Source organism: Macaca thibetana, chromosome 9, assembly GCF_024542745.1.
Source record: "Macaca thibetana thibetana isolate TM-01 chromosome 9, ASM2454274v1, whole genome shotgun sequence".
Classification (NCBI taxonomy): Eukaryota; Metazoa; Chordata; class Mammalia; order Primates; family Cercopithecidae; genus Macaca; species Macaca thibetana.
The window spans coordinates 7,868,716-7,887,914 of record NC_065586.1 but is presented as its reverse complement, the minus strand read 5'-3'; the positions used below and the strand labels follow the sequence as shown (position 1 = coordinate 7,887,914).

Below are 19,199 nucleotides of genomic sequence, written 5' to 3'. Positions count from 1 at the left end.
AGGAAACTTAAAACAGCAGCACAATTTATGGAAGGAACGATTCACAAATAAATAATGCAAATAGACATTTCTCAGCACCATGAAATATATATAAATAAGCCCAATGGCTTCTAGCATTTGGCATAGCAGAGGTCTAGGCTCGGGGCATCTGCTGGGTTTGCCTATCTCTACACAGCACCCATTTGCCCTGCCCCTGCCTTCAGTCCTCTCTCTTTTCCTTCTTTCTGGCCATGTGGTCTGAGTGGGCTTTATCCTACCTCTAGTTCCAAGCGACACACATGAGCCAGGCCAATCAGAGCCGCCGTGTCTCCACGGGTACAGTGACTGAGGCTGGTCACGTGATCTTAGCTGGCTCACTGACAGCTTGCTTGCTCTGGGACTTCCGGGCCCATTTCCTCTGGGTTGAAATCTTGATAGATCATGTGCTTGAATTCACAATAGACCAGCCCTGCCACCACTTGGGGCAAAGCTAAGTCTGATAAAACATATTTTATAAATAAAACACCAGGAAAGAATCTATACAATGACTAAAAAACAGGCAACAAAGAGGACACACTTTTTAATAGACAACATTTTTACTGTGGTATTTATACAAAAATTAACTTTTAAGTGCAAAGTACAAACAATGTACCATTTTACACAGGGATTTATAATAGATACTTATTTCCAAAAAAGAGGGGTACTATAAACAAAGAAACAAACAAAAACCAAATGGCTACTTGATCATCTTGATTTTCCTTTTTTTTTTTTTTTTTTTTTTTTGAGAGACAGAGTCACTCTGTTGCCCAGGCAGGAGTGCAGTGGTGATCACAACTCACTGCAGCCTCCAACTCCCGGGCTCAAGTGATCCTCCTGCCTTAGCCTTCCAAATGGCTGGGACTACAGGTACACACCATGACACCAGGCTTTTTTTTTTTTTTTTTTTTTTTTGAGACAGGGTCTCACTCTGTTGCCCAGGTTTGAAGTGCAGTGGCACGATCTTGGCTCATTGCAACCTCTGCCTCCTGGGTTCCAGGGATTCTCCTGCCTCAACCTCCTGAGTAGCTGGGATTAGATTACAGGTGTGTACCACCACACCCAGCTAATTTTTGTATTTTTAATAGAGACGGGGTTTCACCATGTTGGCCAGGCTGGTCTCAAACTCCTGACCTCAACTGATCTGCTTTCCTCGGCCTCCCAAAGTGCTAGGATTACAAGCGTGAGCCACCGCGCCCAGCCCCAGCTATCTTTTTAATATTTTGTAGAGACATAATCTCGCTATGGTGTCCAGACTAGTCTCAAACTCCTGGCCTCAAGGGATCCCCCCACAGTGCTGGGATTATAGCCATGAGCCACCCTACCCAGCCCTGATAACCTTGATTTAATAGCAGTAACAACATCAAATATATTGGCCTTAAAAACTGTTTTTAAAAATTGGTTACTTATAAACATTACTTACAAATATAAGTTACTTATAAATATTATGAGTAAATTCATAATATTTCCCAGGTTCCTTCACAGATGAATTTCATACATGTACTCCAAAGCACAAACACTATCCCAGAGAAAGCAATTCTCTGCAGTATTATGTTTACATGAGTAAAGCCCTTAATGAAGAAAAACTCACCAGAGATGGAGCCAGCACCAAGGACCTACAGACTTCAGAAGAGACCTGGGAATAGCCTGAATAAAGCTGTTAACTGTTCTTCAACCAATAGCTTCCCCTAAAGAGGAAAGGATTTCTCTTTGTAAAAGGAACTCACAGGCCCTCAAGGGGGAAGAATGGATCGAACTTTTCATATAAAATTGCTACTAGTTGCCCAGAGTCGTCTTCAACTTTAGAACCATAGGATTGCACTAATTCTTCTTAAATACAGGGTCATTTCATTCTCAGGTACTGCTGGTGGGAATTTTAACTGGTACAGCCTTTTAGAAGGTAATTTGGCATAACAATGTCTTAAACATTTTAAATGTTTACATTCTTTGACCTAGTAACATTGAATAAACAAAAATCTATATATGAGGATGTTGTTTATTTGTTATAGCAAAACCTGGAACTTAACTGTCCAAAAATTGAGGACGGGAAAGATAAATTATGATACAACAGTAAAATGAAATACCACGTCATACAGACATGGGAAACTGTTCATGATCTATTAGAGGGGAGGGGATAAGCTGCTGAACAGTATGTGTGAGATAATTCTAAGTTTTTTTGTTTTTGAGACAGGTTCTCACTCCTATTGCCCAAGCTGGTGTGCAATGGCATGATCATGAATCACTGTAGCCTCGATTTCCCAGGCTCAAGTGAAGCCTCAGCCTCCTGAGTACTTGGGACTAAAGGCACATGCCACCATACCTGGCCAATTTTTCTATTTTTTGTAGAGACAAGATCTCACCATGTTGCCCAGGCTGGTCTTGAACTCCTGGGCTCAAGTGATCTGCCCGCCTTGGCCTCTCAAAGTGCTAGGATTATAGGTGTGAGTCATCACGTCCAGCCCCTAATTTGTTTTCATAAAAATTGCTGATATACACATGGGACAGTCAGCAGTGATTAACTCAAGGGAAGGGTGAGATGTGGGGGAAACTTTTGCTTTCTAGGTTACATATTTTGAAGCAGTTAGTCTGTTTTTTGAAAGCCTATTATGTCCTGATCAGAGTTTTAAGTGTTTTGCTTCTCAGATCTTCTTATGTAATCTTCATTTATTAAAATCCTAGCTACATATCGCTTTTTCCCCTGTTTCTTAGCTGAAGGTATCTTTGCTTGGGGTGAGTTATGGATCCCTGTGAATAAGGATACAGACTTCTTTCTCTCATTGGCTGCTACTGACCTGACCATTTGTGTCTAGACAAGGAGGAGAGAGCCAAGCTTGAAGATGCTGAGCGGAAGTTACAAGATGCTGAGAGTTCAAGTGGATATTAAAGGAGACTTCTAGGTCAAGGCCTTTCTCTTTCCTTGGTTTTGTTCAGTTTGGGAAACTTTTGGAGCTAAGAAGACATTTATCTTTGCTTTTAGGACATCCAGTCTGACATTATGACATAAAGAAAATCTCCCAATTCTGTTAGTCAGATAGTTTTTGCCTCCATTCAAGTTACCCTAATGCCCCAAATGCCTTGAAAATGGAGGCACTGGTCTCATCATCAACATATAGGAAACAGAAGGAGAAGAACCACGCCGGGGGAAATAACGCTGGGTTCAATTTTGGAAATGCTATTTTTGAGGTGCTGCTGGTTCACCCAGGCAGAACTTTCCAGTAACTGGGCAGATTAGTCTGACTCTTGGGGGAGAAACATGAGCTGGTAATAAAGAAATGGGAAGCATCATTGCATAACAAACCTAAAGAGAAAATGAGAACATTTACGTAGAAGAAACAGAATTAATGTACCAAGAGCAAGAAGAAAAGAAGGGGGAAAAAATAAGTCCATAAAAGAAAACCAAAAGGGATCAATGGTAAGAGAGAATGAAAGGCCGGGCATGGTGGCTCATGCCTGTAATCCCAGTACTTTGGGAGGCTGAGGTGGGTGGATCACCCGAGGTCCGGAGTTTGAGACCAGCCTGGCCAACAAGGCGAAACCCTGTCTCTACTAAAAATACAAAAATTAGCCGGGTGTGGGGGCGGGTGCCCATAGTCCCAGCTACTCGGGAGGCCAAGGCAGGAGAATTGCTTGAACCCAGGAGGTGGAGGCTGCAGTGAGCCGAGATCACACCACTGCACTCCAGCCTGGGCCACAGAGCGAGACTCCATCTCAACAACAACAACAAAAAAAAAATGAGAGAGAGAGAGAGAGAGAATGAGAGACTGAGTGTAGCATAGTATCACAAAAATCAAAGGAACAGGAAGTTTCTGAAAGGGCTTAGGGGACACTGTCCAAACGGCAGAGGGGGTTTGTACAATAAGAGCTGCTGCAAGCTCTCTGGAACTGGGAATTGGGAAGCATCTAATGGTCTTAATAAGAAGCTGTAGAAACTTTTCTAGGGCAGAAACCAGAATATAGAAGGTTTAGGAGTGAATGATTGGAAGAAAGTACGACTAAAGAATAAGTTTTGAGAAGCAGAATGAAAAGCAGATGTTACATAGCCTTTTTCTCATACAGAGGGAAGGCTTGATGAAGGTGAGGAGGTTAGCATGGGAGAATGAAAGGCTGAACAAAAATGAAAAAAAAGAAGAGGAAGACACAGAGGAGAGGAGCTAATAGAGGGAAGGAAGTTCCAACCGGGGCAGGAGAGATGGGAATGGAGGCAGCAGCTAAGGAAGGCTGACCATAGACACAGACTCTTTCCTAGAGCCTGGAGGACAAGCCGTGGGGGGTACAAGTAGGTTTGGAACCCAGAAGACAAGTCGAATCAGCTGGGGTACAGTGGCGAGGCAGTTCCACGTGCTGAGACTTGTGGCTACCACGTGAAAAAAGACTGCGCGTATTCTAAATGACAGCAGTCCTGCAGTGACGTGGATATCCACTGTATAAGCTACGCAGGCAGGTGTGGGAAAAGAGAGGAAATGTTGCGCCATGCAGCTGCAATCTTTATGTAAGTATCTGAATACAGTATAGGCCCATAACCTAACAGGAAATAACAGAATGCAAAGGATTGAAATGCTCCATGTTGTTGGTAATAAGAGTGCCTAAGTGTTTCCATTTGTAGGAACGTATTCTTTTTTTAAATGCCAGAAGTGTGAGTAGTTTGATCTTTAGGAGAAATTATAATCAGATAGCATCCAAAAGGTTTCCATGATACAGCTAAATTATCTCTGCCTGTCACAGGTTAAGGAACATTTACATTCTGGAAGTCCACATCAGCTTTTTCTAGATAATGAATCTTAAGTACCTTCCTATATTCACTCAATTAGTGATCGTGGACCTTGATAACACTGTGGAGAGAAAGTTTCCAACTATCATTCAAATCATATCTAAAAAGGTGGTCATAAATATTTTAAAACCTCAGTGAACTAATAAGACCTGGACCCATTAAGGATAAGATCTTTTACAACAAATTAAATAAAACAATTTATTGAAGTCTGGACTCAAGATAAGCTAGATTTACTAGCTGACCTTTTATTCATTTAAAGAACAAAATTAGCTCTAATTGCATTAGAATGGAATCCAGTAAATTTTCCTGAGTCTTCTAATGCGGCATCTATGTAAGAACTGCTGTAATTGTTTACAAGTAAGATGGAAACGCTTTGATTATAATCTCTCCACTTGTTTTACTGTGTAGTAAAAGTATTTCTGAAAAACCTAAAGCCAGTTTTTCTGACAGTTTACTATTTTTTCTAGTAAACATATTGCATCTTTGGTGTTAATGAATAAACAGTATTGTGCCAGGGGTAAAAATTAAATTTAGAGACTGTGTCATTATTCTAGGCAGTAAAAATAAGAGTAATATAAGGAAGTCAAAAACTCCTTTTCTGGAAAAACCAGGAAAGGGATGAAGACATGAATAAGAACATTTTAACTGCTTCCTCTTGGATGTGGCTTGGAATCATAACTGAGATCTATGGGTTTGGGACTGCTGAATTTGTAAGTACAGGAAGGTATCAACAATGACGTAAAAAACTCACAATTTTTGTTGCAGTTGTTCAGCGCCTAAGAAATTTCACTGGTAATGTTAGCATCTTTCCCTAGCATTAAAAATAGGTCATTTGAAAATTTTAAATACAGTCATTTAAAAATGTTAAATAATGTCACTTGTGAACTTTACCACAATCATTATTTATTTATTTATTTTGAGACGGAGTCTGGTTCTGTTGCCCAGGCTAGAGTGCAGTGGCGCCACTCGGCTCACTGCAAGCTCCACCTCCCGGGTTCCTGCCATTCTCCTGCCTCAGCCTCCCGAGTAGCTGGGACTACAGGCGCCCGCCACCACGTCCGGCTATTTTTTTTTTTTGTATTTTAAGTAGAGACGGGCTTTCACCGTGTCAACCAGGATGGTCTCAATCTTCTGACCTTGTGATCCACCCGCCTCACCCTCCCAAAGTGCTGGGATTACAGGCGTGAGCCACCACGCCCAGCCCAGTAATTCTTAAAATTCTTTTTTTTTGTCGTTATTTTGCTTTTTAAAAATTTATTTATTTATTATTTTAGAGACAGGGTCTCACTCTGTCCCCCAGGCTGGAGTTCAGTAGTGCAATGACAGCTCACTGTAACCTTGAGCTCCTGGGCTCAAGCAATCCTCCTGCCTCAGCCTCCTGAGTAGCTGGGAGTACAGGTGCATGCCACCACATCCAACTCATGATGTTTAGCTTTTAACGTAGGCAAAATACCTATGAAATGTTTCACTTTCAGTAGCAAGTTAATCAGGGAAAAATAAAACTACCGATATTCTTGGCCGGGCGCGGTGGCTCAAGCCTGTAATCCCAGCACTTTGGGAGGCCGAGACGGGTGGATCACGAGGTCAGGAGATCGAGACCATCCTGGCTAACACGGTGAAACCCCGTCTCTACTAAGAAATACAAAAAACTAGCCGGGCGAGGTGGCGGCGCCTGTAGTCCCAGCTACTCGGGAGGCTGAGGCCGGAGAATGGCGTGAACCCGGGAGGCGGAGCTTGCAGTGAGCTGAGATGCGGCCACTGCACTCTAGCCTGGGCGACAGAGCGAGACTCCGTCTCAAAAAAAAAAAAAAAAAAAAAAAAAAAGAATTTTTCACTAAAATACCACTACAAGTTTCACTCTGTTGAATGTCATTTGGTTAAATCTGGCTATATTTTAAAATATAAAATGCTTATTTTCCTTAAAAATATTTTAAATGATTATTTTTGTAACTGCCCATGATTATTCTCTACTACTATTGTCAAAAAGCATTAATTGGAAAAGTTTAGATCACTCAAAGACAAGTGTTTATACATACTATTTTTAAAGATTAACAAGCAAAGCTTTAGCTAAATCACATAGCTTCAGCTGTCTGCTAAAGCTTCTATATACAATTTTTATTGTATACAGAAAAAATTTAGACATTACAACTATTAAAAAGCCCCACAAGGCATAAGCTAAACTCTATGAAATGCAACAACAACAAAAAAACTAAATGACATGAGAAGCGAAGCATCACATTCTCAGCACTTTTGTTAGGATGAGGACTGATGATGAAGTTACTGAATTGTAAGAAATCAATCCACTTGCCACCGGAAATCAAAATGTCAGCAGAAAGAAAACTCTAATGCCAGAGGTAAAGTGGTTCCTGAAAAATATCTTGACAAAATTTGTGTATTTTGAAAAAGGAGTTATATTTGTTAAACAGAATACCTACTGTGAACTCTCAAAGGGAATTTAGAATTACTATTGATAACAATATTTTCCTCTGAAGGGCATCTCAAATGGTTCCTGTATCACCTGATCAAATATATTATGAGATATTAATTAGAGAAAATGTGACCATGCATGATGGGATGTCTAGAGGGGCCCAGCCAGTCACCCCTTCTCTGGTGCTTGCTGATAAAGGCAGGAGTGCTCAGAGAGCAGGAGGAGGAGGAGCTGCTCACCATGGACCTGGGCATGGGGGACCCACTGCCCGAGGGCAAGGGCGGGTGAATAGATGGAAGAGGACAGAGGCTTCCTCTTCAGTCCTTGGGAGAAGACAGCAGCAAAAGAGACATTTGAGAAATCTGAGGGGAAGAATGCTTATTCCTCTACCTTGTATTCATCCCAAAATCTTTATGCAAATTTGTATTTTTTTCTTAATACTTTAGCAATGTTTCACTTTTTTTCACAAAGCTCCTTTAACTAATTCGAGCTTTATGGAAGAGCTGCACGTCCTATTCTGCCAAGTCTTTCTTGACAGTTCCATCCAAACAGTCCCTGTCCCTAAAATCCATCACATTACCTTGCTCCTACTTTCTTGACAGAAATGAGGAGAAGGATGAACACTGTAAGTTAGCCAACTCTACCTACACTTGCTCAAAATGACCAAACTCAATACGTAGTAAGATGGGGAGGACAAATAACCTGGTGCCTGCTTTGCTGCCTGCCCTGCCCTCCATGGTGGCTGTCACCCTGCTCCCAGCCCCAAGTCCAAGTGGGACCTCAGGATCCCATCAACAGAGTTCCAGGCGGTGGTTCTGAGGCCAGCTGAAACTTACTTGCTATCCCAGCCTCAAGGCAAGGCTTCTGCTAGGCGGGACCAGATATTTCAGCAATTCACTTGAATATATTGTCTCTAGGTGTTGAGACTGTAATTTCAGGGTTAGGTTTTGGTTTTATCTTCAATATAGACTACAAGGAACTCTGGACAACCATTCCTGGAAGACCTGTTGAAGGAATATGAGGTCCTTGAAAAGTCATCTTGAATTTTAACACTATCAGGAGGAGGTCCTGGACTCACCATAGACTCCTTTAGAATACAGTTTCCAGGAATGTTAAATCAAGGGAAAAACAAGTTATTCCTGTCTTGCTTCAAGGAACAATAATAGAGAACAGAGCTCAAAGTACTTTTCTGGATCGAGGGCAGAAGACATAACTGCTTTATTTAAGACTCAGAAACTAAATATCGTCTTAAAGATCTTCCAACGAGAAGGTATAATTTGAACCCTGTAAAGCTTTTTCGTTTCTCCTAATTTCAAAAGATGATTCTGCCTGTTCTTCAGCAACAAATACCCCCCTGGACTATTCAAACTCCCCCTTTTGAATCCCGTCTGCTCATTAATTTCACTTCAAAAGAGTATTATTCCCCCTCAAGGTGTGTGCAAACTGGGTAACCACAGGCACAGTGACAGGAATCTGTTGCTTCCTTCTCCATTATTACCATGGGCTAAGCCATGTATCATGCTACCACCATGGGGGATCACTGAAATTTGAATGTTATATAATTTTCATGTGTCATAATACATTCTTCTTTTAATTTTTTTCAGCCACTAAGAAATATAAAACACATTCTGAGCTTGCAGGTCACAGAAAACAGGCAGTGGCCTGGATTTGGCCACGGGCCATAATTTGCTGACCCCTGATTTAGAACCACCCCTGCCCCACAAAAAGCACTTTACTGAGTAAGTTTTATTTTACATAAAATTCTATCACTATGAGACTTAGTCCTCCTTCTTTCTCGCTCTATTTTAATTTAAAATGTAATCTATTTCACTTCATTTATCTCTTTCTTCATTATAAGGATTTTCTTGCATCTGCCTTTAGTCAAATGATTAATCCTTCATATAACATGGGGGTCATTACCCACATATCTGAAAGTTTACATGATATATAATATGCTTTCAAGGGCGATTTGTCTAGAATACCTGGGTATTATAATTTCCCTGATACTAGACATTTTGTTCCAAATAGGATTTCTCACATCTTTCAATATCTCAGGTGTATGAGTGATTTATTGAGGGGGAAAAATAGAATAAATAGTCAACAGAATGACTGAAAGATGCTTAAGGGCAGGTAAGTTGAATATAACTATCAATGCCTTTTTATTTTATTTTATTTTTTTAGACGGAGTCTCGCTCTGTTGCCCAGGCTGGAGTGCAGTGGTGCAATCTCAGCTCACTGCAAGCTCTGCCTCCCGGGTTCACACCATTCTCCTGCCTCAGCCTCCCCAGTAGCTGGGACTACAGGTGCCCAGCTAATTTTTTTTGTATATTTTAGTAGAGACGGGGTTTCACCCTGTTAGCCAGGATGGTCTCAATCTCCTGACCTCGTGATCTGCCCGCCTCAGCCTCCCAAAGTGCTGGGATTACAGGCGTGAGCCACCGCGCCCAGCTGCCTTTTTTTTTTTTTTTTTTTTTTTTGAGAAGGACTCTCGTTCTGTCACCCAGGCTGGAGTGCAGTGGCGCCATCTCGGCTCACTACAAGCTCCGCCTCCCGGGTTCACGCCATTCTCCTGCCTCAGCCTCCCAAGTAGCTGGGACTACAGGCGCCGGCCACCAAGCCTGGCTAATTTTTTGTATTTTTAGTAGAGGGGGGTTTCACTGTGTTAGCCAGGATGGTCTCGATCTCCTGACCTTGTGATCCACCCGCCTCGGCCTCCCAAAGTGCTGGGATTACAGGCATGAGCCACCGCGCTTGGCTGCCTTTTATTTTTAGAGACAGGGTCTGGCTCTGTTGCCCAGGCTGTAGTGCAGTAGGCATAATCATAACTCACTGTAGCCTTGAACTCCTGGCCTCAAGTGATCTTCCTGCCTCAGCCTCCCAAGTAACTGGGACTATAGGCACGGCCCACCACACTTGGCTTTTCAATGCCTTTTAACAAACCTTATTCCTCTAAAAGGTATGAGCAAGCCAAATTTCTATGTGGGAGTCAAGATTAAGTAATGGTGAGTTACTGAGAAATGGGAATAAATATAAACTGCAGGAGAAAAGTACTTGTTGAATGATGGATAACAGCATCTTCCTCTTAGAGAAATGAGCCCATATGCAGAATTTGCATGGAGATGGAAGAGTTACTTTGGTTGGGTCTTCTCGGAGCCCTACTGGTTAAGAGATGAGGACATTTACGCTTCTGTAGGTAACATAGGTGCCCTGGTATACCAGAGAGCTGGTTTGAAAAGCACTGAATCCACAGGATTTTTGCTGCATTTCCTAGGTCTCTACCAGCACAACCAAAAGGAGTAATGTGGAAATTATCCAGAGAATTTAGGTGAGAAAAACAGAAGCCATTGGATTTTCTCCTTTAAATCTTCAGAGGGGTATACACTCCCCTGGAAAACCAAGTTGCCTCTCTGTTCACATTCATCAGAATCATGCTGGACTTTTTCTTTGCACTATACATGGAGTTGATAGAAGCAACAGTATCAATACATGTAACTTTTAAGATGAAATAAACCAGTGAGAATACAAAGCAAATTTTCTGTCCTCTACTAAATAAATTCATGGCTTCTACTCTCACTTTTATGGCTAAAAATTGAATGTAAATGGAATGCCTTCTAAGCCTATTTTCAACACAGTATTTGATTGCAATGTAAACTCCATTTTCAGGCTTAACAGGAAAAATAAGGTTGTAGAATTTTTATCTTGTGTATTTTATTTAGATGATGCATAATATGCTTTTAAAACAAGGAGAATGATTTTCAACATGAGTTACAAAAAAAAAAAATCAACATTTCATTACCTTATTAGGATCAGGTGAGAGCACTATATGCCTTAATGCCTCCGCAAAAAATGAATAAAAGAAACATATCCAACAGATTAACTGTAAAGACGAGTGGGTTGATATGATTCCATGAAAATTAAGATAAATAAACAGCAAATGTGGGGTTTACATTTCTAGTGCTTTCTTTAAAAAAAAAGAGTAGACTAAGTCATCAGTTGTGACTATTACATTCTGTCTCTCCAAGCCTTTGGTGTATCTTTGTTTTACAGGTACAGAATAAAACCATGTGTCATCTGAGTAAAAAGAGAATCTTTGTTCTTTGTCATGGTGATAACTACATGTACTTGCGAAAGTGTAGCATTGCATCTACCTGGGCGTAATGTGGCAGTAAGTCCATTCAGTACAGAGTTTCTTACTTTTCAGATACCTGGGACCTTAAACACTATGTAGAAATGATGTCAGGTGCTAGTTTTTAACAAAGAGAAAAAGAACAAGAAAAAAAAAACAATCCTCTAGGTCAAATAAAGTGAAAAGCATTTACTCTGTGGAAGAAACCAATAAAAATGTGAAAACGAAGACTTCTAAAAAGAAAGCTTGACCCCACATGTTCATACCTGGGAGAAGCCTGTGGAGTTCTAAGTCCATTAGGAAAGGGTAGAGAAGGTTAAGTTTCATTTGTTTCACTCTGACTCAAAGCGTTTATACTTACATCTTGTCTTGGCCAGCACCGACTCGGAGAGTTAATCGGGGGATAACCGGACTCGGGGCCAGAGCGACTGGTTCCACTTTTATCTGTGGAAGTTAGCACGTTAAAGTTCAATATGGTTTTTCAACAAAAGTACCTCCTACCACTTCTCCTACTCCCCCACTCCCACAAACTGAGTAACAAAGTTGAAGTCTTAAATATGGCGAAAATCTTAGACAGACAATCCGGGCCATTCTGTGTTTTTGTTTCTCAACAACTGAAGGCTATCTGGCATCATGAGAAATTCTACAAACTTTAATCACGTTATGTAAATATGGTAGTTGTTTCTATTTGTTTGGGTTAACTTTTGGACTTAATTATATTGTTAAAAATTTTAAACAAAAATTGTTACCCAGATCATTTTTGGTGCAGCATTTAAATAATTACCAGACTTAATGTAAATAGAAAAAAAATGCAATGATGTCTTCCCTATAAGATAAAAGCATCTCTTTATGAAACTTGACAAACATTAAACTCATCTTAAGTTTGCATTATCAAATGAGAAAGTTGAAATACTAAGTGTAATTGTTCCATTCAACTGTTCAATTTTTGGCTAGAGGTAAAACAATCTGAAATGCTGTAAACAAAATCTATGTAACTGAGGTGCATCTTATGTAACATGGTGATAGTATTGGTGAAAAACCTCAAGTTCTACAAAATTGAACACTAAAAATAAACAGGACTAATGGAAAAAATAAGAATGGAATATGTATATCACTCAAAACCCATGCAACTTTGGTAAACTGAGCCATAATGAATCAATGATTTGTATCGGAAAAATAGCACAAAAAGCACAAAAATAGCACACACACACACACAAAAAACCCACCACCGGGTGTGGTGGCTCACACCTCTAATCTCAGCACTTTAGCAGGCCGAGGCAGGCGGATCACAAAGTCAGGAGTTCGAGATCAGTTTGGCCAACATGGTGAAACCCCGTCTCTATTAAAAATACAAAAAATTAGCCGGGCGTGGTGGTGGGCACCTGTAGTCCCAGCTACTCAGGAGGCTGTGGCAGGAGAATGGCGTGAGGGCGGAGCTTGCAGTGAGCTGAGATCGCACTACTACACTCCAGCCTGGGTGACAGCGTGAGACTCTGTCTCAAAAAAAAAAATAACAAAAAAATTAGCCAGGCATGGTGGCGCGTGCCTGTAGTCGCATCTACTTGAGAGGCTGAGGCAGGAGAATTGCTTGAACTTGGGAGGTGGAGGTTGCAGTGAGTCAAGATTGTGCCACTGCACTCCATCCTGGGTGACAGAGCAAGACTGCATAGAAGGGAGGGGAGGGGAAGCGAGGGGAAGGAAAAGGAGGGGAGGGGAAGGGAGGGGAGGGGAGGGGTGGGGAAGGGAGGGGAGGGGAGGGAAGGAGGAAAACAGATATTCTCTTTTGGAATGGATTTGTGGTGAAGGCAATGGCTGCCGAATGAGGTGAAGACCTCACAAATACCTGACGTGTCCGCCAGAAGAGAACACAGAAACTGAGTCTGATGTTAAAGGGCCTCCTTCACAATTTTTGGTTTGCAGATCATACAGTCAACATTTTGAATTAACAAGCTAAACAGAAGCTGTGCATTTCCAAATTATTGTCTGTCTCAGCGTTTTTCAGTGGGGTCGTAGGATTGGTATTTTTGGTGGGATGGTGCTTTGTTGTCAGGAACTGTCCCAAGCACTGCCAGATGTTCAATGTCACTGGTTCACTGTTAGTCACTGACTAGTTGCAACATTAATTTATGTATTTTAAGCTCAAGAATTACATCATAATAGAACAGTATAGTGGTTCTAAAGGGGAACACAGAAAATAATGATCAACATATCATAAAGTTAATATAGTACATGTAGATCAAATCTATTATTTTATCATGTGTATCTACCTGTCTCTTCGTAGAGCTGTTTTTTAAATCCCTCAGCCCATCAAGATCTACCGCTTCGACAAGCCCCTTGCATGGTGCCTGGCATGCAGGAGATGCTCAGCAGACATTTGTTGAATTATCAACTGATTTGCCCCAACCGTCTTGCCTTTTAGTTATTCCATCATACATCCAGGACCACCCTAAAACCATCCCCCAGAGCACCGAGTGATACCAAAGAAAATTTTTAATTCCATCTTAATGTATGCCTCCAATACTAGCTGTTTATCAGCTAACCCAGCTAAGGGCAGAGACCATGCATGTTTTGCTTACTGCTATTTTCTAGTGCCTGTCTCAGGATCTGACACTAGTAAGTCTTAAGATAAGTGTAAAGCATGAATATGAAGCGATGATTTCAGTCTTTTCCACTTTCAAGACTCTTCCCATGACCTCCTTTCCCCTTCTACACATCCAGCTCCACAGGAAATACTGGTGAGGCCACCAGTATTGAAGGAGAGCTCCTTCAGTTCCCTGCAAACTTCTCTGTGCCCACAATTACACTAAAGAAGTTTTCTCTATCATCTGCTTATTTACAGATCTTCAGTCTCTCTGTTCCACAAATTATTTTCATCTCACTGTTTTTACTTTTATTTTTTTGAGACGGAGTCTCGTTCTGTCACCAGGCTGGAGTGTAGTGGCGATCTTGGCTCACTGCAACCTCCAACTACCGGGTTCAAGCGATTCTCCTGCCTCAGTCTTCCAAGTAACTGGGATTACAGGCGTGTGCCACCACGCCCGGCTAATTTTTGTATTTTAAATAGAGACGGGGTTTCACCATGTTGACTAGGATGGTCTCGATCTCCCGACCTCGTGATCTGCCTGCCTCGGCCTCCCAAAGGGCTGGGATTACAGGCATAAGCCACTGCACCTGGCCTTTATCTCACTTTTAAATGTGCTCCACTCCAACTTAAACATTTTCTTAACTTCTCTTCAACCTCTAGCTCCCAACCTCTAGCTTTGGACAGTTCCTTATAACAATTTCTCACAAATGTCCATCTTCACTTCATTGTCTGTTTTCTCACTTCTTCTTTAGTCCTCAACCCTTGCCAACGTCCTCATCCTCATGTCCCAGCATGTTTTCCCATTACAGGTCTTCTCATGCTCCTTCCTTCTCCTTTACAAACTCCTCTTCTTTCACCTGACTTTACTTGGTCCCTCTCCTTTTGTCATGCTACAGTTTCTTTAGTGATCTCATCCCTGCCCACAGTTTCAACTGTAAGTTTAAAATATGTCTTCAAAATTTCTGTCTGGATTAGCACTGATTGATACTAAGGCCAAAATATGAAGTTGCCTATTAAACATTTTCAACTAAATATAAGTATTTCATCTCATCACACTGAAATCTTAACTTACCAACTTCCCCACAAACCGCCCCTTCCCCCTAGCCAACCTCACTCTTGGCTGATGTCTCCTTCATTTACCTGGTCCTGCAGACAGAATGGTTCAAGGTCAAGGGTCATGAGGGGGATGGGTGGCAGGTAGAGCAAGGCCCATGCATAACTAGTGTTCAAGTCTCTCGTGTGTGTGTGTGTGTGTGTGTGTGTGTGTGTGTGTGTGTGTGTGAGAGAGAGAGAGAGACACAATCTCACTCTGTCACCCAGGCTGGAGTTCAGTGGCACGATCTCGGCTCACCACAACCTCCACCTCCTGGGTTTACGTGATTCTCTTGCCTCAGCCTCCCTTTAACTGGGATTACAGGTGCATGCCACCATGCCCGGCTACTTTTTGTATTGATATTAGAGACAGAGTTTCACCATGCTGGCCAGAATGGCCTTGAACTCCTGACCTTGTGATCTGCCCACCTCGGCCTCCCAATGTGCTGAGATAACAGGTGTGAGCCACCGTGCCTGGCCGTCTCCAATATATTTTTTAAAGGAAGAGTTTTATATCTAAACAAATCTGAAAACAAATGGTCCAATCTTTATCTTATGAACTATTTAACGCTTCCTCATCTTTCTGTGTTATCTGTGGAAAAACAAACAAACATAACAAAAATAAACAAATATTTATAAGCTACCTATAATCTGCCAGGCATTGTGCTTGGTTATATTCCCGATGTGCTCATTAAGGTTTTTAAAACACAAACATGGAGGGTAGATAGTGTGGGTTACATTTTACTGAAATGAAACTGATCATATATGGAGAAACCATTTTTCCTTTCTTTTCCATTTTGTTTTCCTTTTCTGTTCTAAGGTCACACAAATAGCAAACCTGAGATGGAATGCAGTCTTTTTGATTCAGAGAATGAAAAATTATATGAAGTTCTTACATTCTTCAACTCTAAACATTTTAGGGTTACCTAGTCATCAATGATGAGGTATTAGAAGTGATATTTCTTAATTCTTCAACTGACAACACTAGCAGGTACGCATTCCAGTAACCTTTCCTTAAGCTCTATTTGAAAATAAAGCTGTTTGACCTACCTTTAAAAAAATTCCGCTCTACTATCATTCAGCTGTGTGTTTGGCCCATGTCTATTACCATAACACTCAATAATGATAACTTACACTTGTATAGTACTTGGTGAACTGTGTCCTATTTACATTATCCAACTCTGTCTTCACAACTCTATAGGGTAGGTGTGGATGGTGTTATTATTCCCATGTAAGAGCTCAGAAAGGGGAAGTGCTTTGCCCAGAGTTACAAAGTTAGTAGGTAAATGGCCTAAATCCAGGTCTCCTGACACCAAATTCATCCCCTGTTCACCATACTGCTCCTTAACTCTCTGACACATATTGTGAGTCCTTTTTCTGGTAATGCTGATGGCTTACATGGAGCTACTCACTTTATTTGTCAATCTCTCTTATGATAAATGACACACATCTGTGAGATGGCTGGGGTTAGCTGTAAATTTTGTTCTCTATGGGAGGCTAACTAGTTTATATGGAAACTGACGTTAACCTCGGCCCCGCCTTCACTCAACTAAACTAGCTGGGTTTTCAATGCTGTCTTAAATGGCTTGGAAGGACAAAGGAATCAAGACATGGTCTGTTTATTACCTACTATTAAAAAAAACTAAATAATATGTAAAAATCAAGTAAACAAAAGTGGAAACACATCTTATAAGTTAGATTTAAAACGGCATAAATGTGCCCTGAAGGCAACAGGTATTCAGTCAACTGGTTGAATTAATGAATGATTCACAACCTGCTATCTGGGCTCAAAGTTTCATCTGTAATTACAGTGGTTGTATCATCTAAACACAGATGCCTCTGACAGGAAAGGAGGGAGCTATTAATTATACCACATAACTGGGATTGTCCCAGGCAAACCAGGATATATCTAAAAACTACTTAGACACTTTTATTTCATTCCTAAAGACAAGTTAATTTAGATTTAACTTGAGAAAATTCAAGGGATTGTAGAAAAAGATTAATGAGGATGCTAATAATACACATACAGAAAGTACAATTTCTAAATTAAAATTTCTTCCCGGATTTTTGTTTCCATTAACTTTGTGTGCTTACCAATATAAAAACAGAGGCATTTCCTACAATCATAAAATAATTTCTCATGTGCACTTCCCAGAAAACAACATACAAAAGGATGACTTCATTCACTTAGATGGCATGACTAATGCCATCTTTTAATGGCATCAAGCCAAAATCTGGGGCCACAAGGAGCATTTAAGGGTTAAAATAAAAGAACAGCACTTTGGAGTAATGCTGAGAATTGGGGCACGCAGAAGAGCATTTACAGTGGATTACTAAGCTTCCCAATTCACCAAAGAGGTAAAGTCCAGCAATATAAGACTCCTTTGTAGCTAACTAAAAATACATTGTCAGTGGATTTGTCCAGTTTTATGTATAAGCAATACTTCTTTCACCTGAACTAATACTAGTAGTCATATAAGCCCCTTATTGCCATGTGCTGCATTTTTTTTGTTAATCTTCAAGGATTTAGCTTCTTTGCCACATACCTCAGGGCACCAACTGATAAAGCTCTAACTCTCCATTTTTCCAGGACACCAGCAGTGCGGCCTTGCAAAAAATGAAAATCGCTCAAGAGATTTAAGGGGGAAATTTATTTTTAAAATCCTGACTTGAAGCAAAGAGGTGGATTTTTAAAAAGCTTATCTGTAAAGAATCAGTTCAAATTTAAATTCTATCTGGGAACTCTTTCATGCATTCCAGCTTTAAAGTTTATCTTTTGACGGGGACTTTCTGCAAAGGTAATGGGCAGCTTTGTCAATATAATCTGTCCAAGGTTTTTTATTTTTTATTTTTTTAATGTTAAACTCCTTTCATTAAAAAAGAAAACCCACCATATATGTATACTAGCTAGGGTAGCAGCACATTTAGCAAGCGCTAGTTCAGATTCCCATCTATGCTGTTATGTTAGAAAAAAAACTCGTAAATAGTACTGATGAAAGCTCAATTGAATAACCTAACATTTGGATGCTGAACTATGGCTGTAAGCATCTTGTATCTCTCAGCAATTAAGGTCTTTACATTATTTCCATTTAGAAACACAGTTTAAGTAAACTCCGATAACTATTTAAAATATTAAACAGAGAGTTAGAAAATGTGCAGTTGTGGTTAAGTATAACAAGTGCTATCCCACGTAGACAGCTGAGAGAGAACACGAGCTTTCCTGACTGTGCTCAGAGTGTAGAGTCAGAAAGGCTGGGAGCTGGCTTTGGGTAAACTACAAATTTAAATATACTCATTGAAACATTAAGCTTCTTGTTTCCTCTTGGAATATACAGTTACGAGAAACAGAAAGGAAATATTTCCCTCCCCTTTATTGGGTTTCTTTATTTACCAAAAAAACCCTTCGTTTCACTAATTACAATAGCTGATTAGAAAAGACTTGGAATGAGACTATATTACTTTAAACAGAAGGGGAAAAGGATGAAAACCTTTCATTAAAGGCACAAACCAATTAGATGATTTATCATTCTCTAAAGAACAAACTGTTTAAATTTAATAAAAGATTTTTGGGGGCAAATCCTACCGGATTTGGGGATAGATTAAAGAAACATTAAAATTTTTAATTGTTCTGATTGCTAAAGTCATAAAAGTGTAAGAAGATCCCTTTCCTGCTCTTTAAAATATGGCAGTTAAACAGGCGCTCTCTAAGGTATCTCCAGGAACTAACATTTTATAAAATAATGATGTCCCCTTACTGTCAAGCATCAAACCATTCGTATGCCCCTCATTTGCAACTGTCACTTAGGTCACCAAAGCAGACTGAGGGAAGTGGCCCGAGAAGGCCGTTCTGGGCAGTAAAGAACACAGGCCTCGGGCAGAGAGGCCTGGGCCCTCCCCTCACTGGCTGCAGCAAGGTACTCGACCTTTCTGTGCAGTTTTCTCAACTGTAAAACAGGAACCACTATACGAAACCCTCAGAGCTGCTGGGAGAATTAAATCATTGAATTCTGGCTAGGCCTGGAATCTGTAGGCACTCAAGAGGTGGCAGATGCTATCATTTACTATCGAGTTAGTTTATTCAGTAGCCAAAGTTCAAATAAAACAATTCCTCAATCAACAGGATAAAAAATGTTGAGAATCCTTTCTAGAATTTATGGGCTTTCCATTATCAACAACTCCCAATTAT

General features: G+C 40.6%; 1 protein-coding gene across 1 annotated transcript in view; it reads right to left on the bottom strand.

Moving 5' to 3' along the window:
* TAF3 (TATA-box binding protein associated factor 3) overlaps nucleotides 1-19,199 on the bottom strand; it is a 199,078-nt gene that overhangs the window by 27,363 nt on the left and 152,516 nt on the right. Inside the window, exon 4 of the mRNA XM_050804643.1 lies at nucleotides 11,699-11,781. Within this exon, the coding sequence (XP_050660600.1) occupies nucleotides 11,699-11,781 (83 nt within the window). The remainder of the gene's footprint in view (nucleotides 1-11,698; nucleotides 11,782-19,199) is intronic.